Below are 10,370 nucleotides of genomic sequence, written 5' to 3' on the forward strand. Positions count from 1 at the left end.
ACCGTCACTAACGACCGTCACTATCTACAGTCACTAACGACCGTCACTAACGACCGTCACTAACGACCATCACTATCTACAGTCACTAACGACCGTCAGTAACTCCAGCCATCTGGGGAACAGCAGGACTTGTCAGTTTTTTGGTGAATGATGTCATAAAGAGGAAACAGCAGCTCCACGTCACCCAGGGAGGAAGTGCTTTCAGCTGCTGTGAGTGCATCGACCTGTTGGGAGGGGTTCATACCTGTCTGTGGGCGGAGCATCTGCAGAAGATCTGACTGCTGATTGGTTAGAGAGGACAGTCGATGGCGACAGTGACAGAAGGAGGAGCCAGAGATGCTGCAGGGCGGAGCTTAGAGCAGGAACAGGAAACGCAAGGGACCAGCCCACCCCCCCATCCCCCATCCTGACACAGATCCACACTAACACACATCTGGTGACGGACAGACTGTGTGTACAGGGCAGGAAGACAGCGTTCAGACAGGAGAATAATGGTGTGTGTGTGTGTGTGTGTGTGTGTGTGTGTGTGTATGTGTGTGTGTTTAGCTCAGAGGTAAAAAGAAGTCACAACAGAAACACAAAACATGCAGCTCTTAAATAGAAGGAAAGGGAACAAAAAGCATTTAAAAGCTGTTAAACGTAGAAGACAAAACTCTCTTTATGTTTTATCTCCTCAAGTGAAAATAAATAAAACCTAAATAATAAATAATAAAAATAATAGTCAAGCATTAAAGTCCAGTCGGGGTTCTGACACCTTTTCAGCTTTAAAAATTCACATTTCCAGAAACATGTTAACAAAATATTTCCTATAAATTAACATAAAGTTGTACGGAGGAACAGAACTGCCAAAATTAAAAATAAATTTATGACTTAATAGTAATTAATGTCCCAACAAATGCAACAAAAAAAAAATTAAAAAAGAGTTTTACACAATTATTATGCTAAAATGTCTTATACATTGATAGTTTATTTTATTTTTAATGATAATAATATAAACGGTGGCATAATTTCTTTTTATTTAAGTCTTGACTTAATTCTCATTTATATTTTTTATTGATTTACTTCCTTGTTTTTTCTGTTTTTCTTTAGTTTTTAGATTATATTTATTTCTGTCTTGTTTTCTCTTTATTGTTTCTTTATTTTTCCCCCCTAAATAATTTATTACAGTGTTTTATTTCTTTATTTTCAGGAAAATTGTTTCTCTTCCAGATGACGGCAGCTAACAGAAGCTGCAGGTGTTTTAAAAGTTGACCAATCATTCTGAAAGATATGAACTTTTTTTACACCTTATTTGTATCAACATGTGTTTCTAACTTCGTGTAACATTTAAACTTGTGATGTTAAGAACGTCACTGGGAGAACGAACATCTGGAGCAGTTTTATATCAGAAAGAAGACCCAATACAACAAAGACAGGAAGGAGGCTGTTGAGTCACATCTGCTCCGGGAAATAAAATATCTAAATTTGACATTTCAGCCTGAAAACATTAAAAGTCGAGTTAATCAGCAGAGCTGATGGGAAACGATGCAGCCGGGATCGAAGACAGATTCTCTCCGTTTGGACGGAAAAATAAAAATCCCTCCTGTTCCGAGCGGATTAGTATTATGGGAAAAGGTGCTTTCTAATTAAAAATCTCATCAGAAACATGAGATTAATGAGTTTAATGAGAGTAATAAGATCAGAAGAGTGTTATTGTTCCCGGCCAACTGGGGAGTTTTATTTCTTTAGTTTTATTCTGAACTGGAGGTCGTTGATGACAGTTTGGTTATCTGACTGGGAATGACAACTTCTACTGTTTATTAATAGTAATTAGGTTAACTGGACAGAAGAATGTTGATCAGAACGTTAACATTTAATCTTTTAAACAAACTTTTCACTTTTTGTCTGTTTCAGCTTTTAGTTCTGTTAAATTATACCATAAACTGCCTGTGTTTGTGTCTGTTAGCGAAATAACTCGTGAATCACGGGTCAGATGTTAATGAGGGTGATATGCATTCATTCAAGAAATTATTTCTTCTTCTGTGGTTTTGAAGCCTCCCTGGAAGTGATGATCCTCTCCATCACTCCGCTGCAGACGGGGGGAGATTTTTATTTTTTTTTCTGTAAAATTGCAGCTGTGCTCAAAATGTCACCATGACCTTCCACACACACACACACACACACACACACACACACACACACACACACACACAGCAGAACAACAGCAACATAAACAACAGACACCAATAAAAGTGAAACCCAAACAGAGGCTGATTTTGTTTCCGTTTCCTCGTCGGACGGCGTTCTGAGCACAGACTCTCCCTCCATCTTGAAAACAGCCGTGAGCGCCGCAGATTCAAGTTATCAGCCGGTCTGCGGCCTTTAGATGAGGAAAGGCTCCGTTATTACCATGCCTTATAACGGTCAGACGTGTTATCTGCTGCTTTATCACCCTCCGGTCTGAAAAACTATTCGCTACCTTCAACCACACGTTTTATTAAAGTAAATCTAACATTCCTAAAATAAATAAATGCATATCGCCCAGCGGTTTGGATGCCAAAGATTTAAAGACAGATGTCATGTGAGCCGTACGAGCTCAGAGTACGTGTTGGGAAGGATTCTCAGCTACTACCACGTTAAACTGCAGCTCAGATTGATTCGCTGCTGCGGCCATATTGACTTAATCAGCTGTAAATGAACATCCACGGATTACCTTCAGCCAGTGGTTCATGACATATTTCGCTAACAGACAAACAAACACGGACATATGGGAAATTACATGATCACCCTTCTTTTCTGGCAGCAGGTGATAACTATAACTGATCATTTTCAGGTTATTTTCTGCAGTTTTTACCCAGAATCCCTGATTGTTTGTCGCGAAACGGAGGATTTCCATAAAGAGCCACACATAACAGCTGGAAGTGTGAAGAACCTGGATGAAGTGGAGACTTCAGTTATTTATAAACCGCACAGAGATAAAGATGATTAAATAACAACCAGACAGGGATTCTTTCATAAAACAGTCTGTCTGAGACTTTCTCTAAAATCAGGGGATAAAATAAACTCATTTATTGAGACGTTTATCCCTCCCTGTCTGAAACTTTCACACAAACTGTCTGCTTCCTGTCAGCTTAATTCTGCTTTCAGAAATATAAACAAGCGAGCTCCACAAACTTTGTTAAAATACAGTAAATACGCAGCTCCAGTCTTAACAAAGTTGGAGCTTTGTGTAAAAAATAGTAAATAAAAACGGAATGAAATGGTTTCCAAATCTCATAAACCCAGATTTTATTCACAGTGGAACCCAGTAAACTCATCACGTGTTGAAAATGAAAAGTTGTACCCATTTCTGGAAAAAAATAAGGTAATTTTGAATTTTATGGCAGCAGAACGTCTACAAAAAGTTGTTTCAGGAGGAAAAGGCTGTAAAATTCAGAAACATCTGGAGGAGATTTAGTAACTAACGAGGTTAATTATCAGCAGGTCAGTCAGAGGAGTGGAGCTAAAACAAGCTTTTAGAGGCTGAATCTGAAGAAGGAACGATGGGCAGAGGTCCTGAAACCTCTGAGGTCAAAGGTCAAGGCTGGTTCTGGTTCTGTTCTGCTCAGGAACACTTCCACAGATCATTGTCTGCTGCTTAAAGCTCTATCAGGCAGAGAAGAAGCCAGATGTGAACAGATGTGTCTCCTCTGGACCAAAGAGGAGAACTGTTCTGAGGTCAGCCTGCCTCTCTGATGGTATGGGGGTGCATTAGTGCCTCCCATCCAGGACTGTTGAACAGACAACCTCAGGTACAGATGTTTGCAGATGCTGCACAGAGGGAAACATCTGGAATATCTTTTTCAGACGTGCTGCAGCTAAATAGTAGAACGTCTTTGTTTGTTTACTGTGCTCCACTGTGAATAAAATATGAGTTTATAGGATTTAGAAACTCCTTCAGCTACTCAGGACTCTTATTTCAGAATCATCAGAAAGATGTGGACAAACTGATTCTTTTTAGTGAATAAAGTCAGTTTATTACTCGTTGTCACCTTTAAATTCAGTCAAACTGGCTGTTTTTAAACTGAATGTATTGAAATTGTTTAAAAATATGTTTTTTTCTTTTATTTAATCAGATTTTGATATTACAGTGGATTTAATCTGCGAGGCTTTAAAATTACACCTTAAAACAAACAAACCACTCTTGATCCAGGAATATTTGCCAGTTTTCAGTCTTCGTTTCCTGTCTGTAAAAACATGGAGGCCTGAAGGCTCCAGCGTCCTCCGTGAGAAGACAAGAAGTCGGTTCGGGAATCGTGTCGAGAGGCGGCGGGCGAAGCTGCTACGAGAACAACATGATGGCCTTTTCATCACGCCACCACGAACCCGAGCGCCGACTTCCTGCGTTCTCCTGGAGGTCGGCGGCCGGTGAGCGGTCTTACCGTGGTCTCGTCCTCGTGCAGCACCTGGTCGTATCCGCTCAGCGCCACGCAGAAAATAATGGCTGTCACGTCCTCAAAACAGTGGATCCACTTCTTCCTCTCCGACCTCTGACCTCCGACATCAAAGAGCCTGACGGGACACAAAGAAAGGAGGCGGCGTCATATTTAAACCATCGCTCTGAGCGGCCACCAGGAGTCACAGTGAAGGCGTTTTATTCTGAAGGGACTATAAAATCAAACATAAAACAGAGATCCTGTTTGAATCTGGTGGTTTTTTACATATATTGATGTTAAATTCTGAAATATTGATCTAAACTCAGCTGAATCTGACAGAAACCACTTCCTGTTCCGTCCTTGTTCCACGCCCGCCGCAGGAGAACACGATAAACAACTCCAGGTTCAGGATTTATAAAGGCCAAAGTTACGACACAAGCAAAACTTCTTTTTAAACAGCGCTCTACAAGGAAGCGAACACTTGGACATCTTTATTTCCTGCAGGAGAACAGAAGCAGGATCTAAAATCATCTTTTCTCTTTAAATTCACAGGAAGTTTAATCGTCTTTGCTTTGTTCCCATTTGTTCAGATAAAACTCATCATCTTGACTTACTTACCTGGTTTTTATTTTTATTTTTCTTGTCAGCAGTTTGGCACCATTTAGTTAGTTTAGATTCAGTTATAGATTTAAAATCTGGCATTAATTGTCAGTTTTAGTGAATTGTTTTGATTTGTTTCCATATTTTGTCGAATAATTTGCTGCAGAGCTGCAAACTGGATCAAAAAATTCAAGTTTCATTATAAAATACAGACTACAGAGTTTTAGTTTTATTCTTCCTTCAGACTTCATTTTGTTTCTGTCGGCTGCTTAAATTTCCCGAAAGATCAATAAAATATCTGTTTGCTCGTAAGACATTTTGAGCGCAGTCTCGTTAAATAATATATTTAAGCTTTTAGGAAAGAGAAAACTCAGGAAACCAGCGTTTCGTCCAGAAGAAAACTTTATAAATCACAGATGTGAGGCTATGAATTACTCTATAAGCTGCAAAGAACCACATCCTGAGTCATATGTTTCTGTGGAGCAGATGGGCCTGAGCCGCAGTGAGACGAGTGTGTGTGTGTGTGTGTGTGTGTGATGGGTATAATGATAGGTGTGCTGATGGGTTCCACCCAGTTCAGGAACAGGGTCGCCTCCCAATCGCTGCACGGCTGCCAGGAACAGCTGGAAACGCAGAGAACGCTGCAGGTCCCGAACGAGACAAACAGACGGCGGGACGCCAACACGTCTGCAAACGGCGCGACCAACACAAACCGTCAGAGCTGCATCCGGTCTGTTCCTTTAAAATGTTCAGATCGTTTGGGAATAGTGTGCTACGACTTTTGGTTTTTATAAGTTTTCAAAATATTTACCTTTATTTATCTTTCAACAACAGCAGACTTGCTCTGTTTTCATCTAATCTTGCTTCTTTCAGCTGCGGTTTTGCTGATTTTAGACAGTTTTGCAAAGATTAGCATCTATTTAGCATATTTTAGCTTTAGCATATGTTTTTCGATAATTCTAGCTCCAGTTTAGCTCTTTTTAACGTTATATTAGCATCTGTTTTAATATTTTAAGCTACACTTTTGCAAATTTATCTGTTTTGTTCCTTTTAGCTTTAGCATCTATTATGCTACTTTTAGCTAATTATAGCTTCAGCATCCATTGGAATAGTTATAGCTCTTGTTTTGCTACATTTAGCGACAGTTTTGTTGTTTTAGCATCTGTTTTAGTGATCTTAAGTACGTGTTTCGCTCCTTTTCTTAGATTTGATTAATCCTCCCATCATCCGACTCCAGCTCCGGCTCCCCTCTCAGTCATCATTCCCACAGCTCCCTGTTCTAATTGAATCCGACCTCGTTAAAGAGACAGAATCATAAATACGGAGACATGTTTAAACTGTTTCCTCTGATTAATTACAGCGTGGCGTTCCTGCAGCATGTCAGGAGACGTTTCTTTGCCCCTACCAACCTGAAGTGAAGGTTTTTGAAGGTGAAGTGCGTCTCGACGATGCCCGTGGTCTTCACTCGGGTCCGCAAGATGTCCTGCTCTGTCGGCTGGTAGTCGGCCGCTCCGATCCGGTCTAGGCTGTCCAGGTAGCTGCAGACAGAGAACATTCCTGTTATTTCTTTAATGTCTGGTTTCTGTCAGGAGCCACTGAGCCGTCAGCCAATCAGATTGGAGGCGTCCTGTTGTCCAATAACCACCAGTGATGAGTTTTAACACCAACTCAAACAAACAAACAAACAAACGCTGTCATCCTTTTTCAGGCAGGTAAAGGAGATGAACAAGTTCAAACTCACCCCGTGTGACCTTCTGCTGTAATGGATGGGACTTTTTTTATTTTTAGATCAGCGATGTTCTTTCAGGGCTTTAAAGCAGCTGCTCAGTTACTTCAAAGTGAAAAAGATAAAGGCTTGAGAGGGAGGATATATTGGCTGAGCGTAACAAAAGGTAGCTGGAGCACACACACACACACACACACACGAGCAGCTCCACTGATAAGAAGTATTGATTACACAGAGAAATATTGGTTAGATTGTGGTTTGGAAGCAAAGAGGAGAGGAAGATGAGAGATGAAGAAAGCAGTTCGGAGCCACAAAGAGGCAGTAATCTGTGACCACGGCGTGTTTCTCTGGAATAAAAGGAAAAGCGAACACGCACCACATCCTGATCACCGGGGAGGACCGGTTAACTGATGAGGTTTCCATTTACAAAGTGAAGAGCCGCTGATTGGATTAGAAGCCATCAAACAACTCCGTCTCATCCCAAACCCAATAAAAGGCACATGTCTTAAATGGAAACTAGAATCAATAACAAGTGAAAGCTGCTCGCACCATTTCATCCTGAACACGCCGACATCTTTTAGATTTTAGAAATCTCCAAACAGTTGGGTTCTCCTCAGCAGCTGCTGGATGTTGGATGTTTGATAATTGAGTCTGAAAGGTTAGTCAAAGTTCAGCAACTGTTGGTGTTTATCCGTTTGTCTTTGCTGACCTTTCCTTCCTCTGGAGGTTGAACCCTCTTTGCTCGTGATGTGTCCTCCCTGCAGCGACTTTACACCGAGTTCACACCAACAAACACGCCAGCTTCATTCAGGCTGTCCTGTTCACATGCAGAACAAGCCCGGGAAGACTAAATATATGGTAGCCTGGTTTTTACATGCCATGGTTCATGGAACTCTGCTGCAGTGAATGCTCCTTTAAACGGATTTCTTCCATAAAACAAAACCCGCTCAATATTTCTCTCACATCAGTCCTTAATGTGTGCTGAAATTCAACATTTGTAAGCAGGATTTTTGCACTTGACTTGTGGAGGAGTACAGGCTGCAGGACTGACACGAGCTGCTCGAAGGTTAGAAAATGGACCAGAAGTAAAGTTTGCTGCAGCAGCAGGAGGATGATGATGATGATGGCTGCAGCAGTGACAGGCCCTGCCAGCGCTGTGTGCTCACCACACAGAGCCGGACAAGTCATTTCTGCTTCCAGGCTGTTGTACCGCAGAGCCCCGACAAGCCGTGCACGGGACTGGGGTCAGGTGTGCACGGGACTGTTACTACTAGTTAACTTACTGTCATTAAACCAGTTACATTCCTGTCATTCTACTAGTTAACTTCCTGTCATTCTACTAGTTAACTTCCTGTCATTGTACTAGTTAAGGTCATACTAGTTAACATCCTGTCATTAAACCAGTTAACTTCCAGTCATTCTACTAGTTAAGGTCATACTAGTTAACTTCCTGTCATTCTACTAGTTAAGGTCATACTAGTTAACATCCTGCCATTTTACTAGTTAGCATCCTGTCATTCTACTAGTTAACATCCTGCCATTTTACTAGTTAACATCCTGCCATTTTACTAGTTAACATCCTGTCATTCTACTAGTTAACATCCTGTCATTATACTAGTTAAGGTCATACTAGTTAACATCCTGTTATCATACTAGTTAACATTATGTCATTCTACTAGTCAACACCCTGTCATTCTACTAGTTAAGGTCATACTAGTTAGCATCATTTAACCAGTCATGTGCCTCTGTCAGACAGACACAGAAAAACCAGCTGACGAAGGAACAAATGTACAAATTTAAGACGTAACTAAATGTATTTTAAGACCTAAAATGAAACATTTGGACATGTTTAAGACTTTTTAAGGCCTAAAATTTAGATTAAATTGAAACTTTTATGCAACAGTTCAGGAGCTCTGAGGTCTGAATTTCCTGCAGTGAATAAAAACATCACGTTTGTTACAGTTCAGACCTTTTCTGTCTCATTGAATCTGTCAGGTGAAGACTTTTAATCTGCTCAGAGGTGTCCGATGTGAGTGACACTTTCTGCTGAGTGACCGGCTCGGAGGTTTGCTTCAGAGTCGCCACGCTGTCCTTTCCTGACACAAATTTACGGCGGACACCTGCGACGACTTCAGGAAGCTGCAGTGATGCGATGATGCAACGTTTCCCAGCCTGGAAGAAGATAAACGGGCTCTGGATCGATGGAGGGGAAAGGATTTATAAACATTAGAACCACTGCTGTGAGTTCTGAGTTGTTTAAATGCGAGCGTGTGCGGCGGTAAATCAGTGGAAAGGAACTGACAGCAGCATGTTTGGTATTTAAACAGTCAGGCTGCAGCTTTCAGGGCTCGTTTACTCTTCGTCTGTTTATTAGCAGAGGTTTGCAGTAAAATAAACCAGAACACTGAGGCCACACTCATGACAAACGTCCTTTTAACGCCGTCCCTGCCTGTGTGTCGGTGGTGTGTGTCGGTGGTGTGTGTCCGTGGTGTGTGTTTGAAGTGTCACAAAGGCAGGAATGTAAATCTCAGTACAGTATGTTATTGTGGTAAATAGGTCAGTCCACTCAGGGCCTTTTCACCCAGACACACAGAGAGCTGCTCCAGGCAGAGTGCAGCTTTCTGCAGAATAAAAACTCATTACAGGCGTGACGAGCACAGAAACAGAACCAGAACCAGAACCAGCCCTGACCTCACGTGTTCACAAAGCATCACATCCCAAACTGACCTCACTGCCGTTACTTTGCAGGAAACAAAAAAAATCACCAAATTTCCGAACACTTTGTGGGGTCTGCTCATGTGACACCTGTCCTCTCACCTGATTGGCTGCTCTGCGTGTGCGGCTCCACGGGCCACAACATAACAGGAAGTGAGCATCAATCTTTAATGTGACATTTACCACAAACAGACAAACACAAAGCAGCTCCCGTTTGACTGAACCGACATCCAAACACTGCCTCCTGTTAGTTTAACATCTTCACCTTTTAAATGAGTTGGTCTCGCAGCAGCTACAGTCATTTCTGAACGAGGTCTTCTTTTATTTCTGGATTTCATGCCGTCGCACGTTTTAGGCTCCATTCCTCATCTCATCAATCTGCTCTTTATACTTATTTCAGCTACACTCGTTTTCTTTGATTAGTTTCATTATTTGAGAGGTGGTTGTGTAGCAGGACTTTAAAATGTAGAGTTCTTTAAGCTGCCGCTGCAGATTCTCAGACATCCGGGACACGATGAATCCAAAAAAGGGTAAAAAACAGAAACATCTGGACTTCTGCTCTGCGGCTGAAGACGTTTCTCTTCTCATCCGAGGAGCTTTCAGTTCGAACAGCAGAGAGGAGTTCCAGCTTCTAAAGATGAGATGTTCTTTAACTGGATTAACCTGCAGATTAACTCTGTCTCCTCACAACAGAGGCTCATTAGGGTCTTTGTTTGCCTGGTTCACTGATGAGCCACTCTGGTCACATGACAGCAGGTCCTGATTGCAGTGAAACTGACTGGAGATCAGGCTTAATGCTCCATTGGAGGTTTTAGAAAGCTGAAATCTGAGACGTCCTCCTCTGTTTAATGTTGGTTTAGGATCTTCTGTCCATCCTCTGTGTCCTCAGGATGGACCGGCCTCTGTGTCCTCAAGATGGACCGGCCTCTGTGTCC

The 10,370-nt window shown here is 41.8% G+C and overlaps 1 protein-coding gene across 3 annotated transcripts in view; it reads right to left on the reverse strand.

The window, feature by feature from the left end:
- gnao1a (guanine nucleotide binding protein (G protein), alpha activating activity polypeptide O, a) overlaps positions 1–10,370 on the reverse strand; it is a 79,921-nt gene that overhangs the window by 12,316 nt on the left and 57,235 nt on the right. For all 3 annotated transcript variants that reach the window (XM_017438985.2, XM_017438986.2, XM_037978304.1), the window contains exons 5-6: positions 6,404–6,532; positions 4,401–4,530 (exon numbers count right to left, since the gene is read on the reverse strand). In XM_017438985.2, the coding sequence (XP_017294474.1) occupies positions 4,401–4,530; positions 6,404–6,532 (259 nt within the window). The remainder of the gene's footprint in view (positions 1–4,400; positions 4,531–6,403; positions 6,533–10,370) is intronic.

The sequence above is a fragment of the Kryptolebias marmoratus genome, linkage group LG11, assembly GCF_001649575.2.
Source record: "Kryptolebias marmoratus isolate JLee-2015 linkage group LG11, ASM164957v2, whole genome shotgun sequence".
Taxonomy (NCBI): domain Eukaryota; kingdom Metazoa; phylum Chordata; class Actinopteri; order Cyprinodontiformes; family Rivulidae; genus Kryptolebias; species Kryptolebias marmoratus.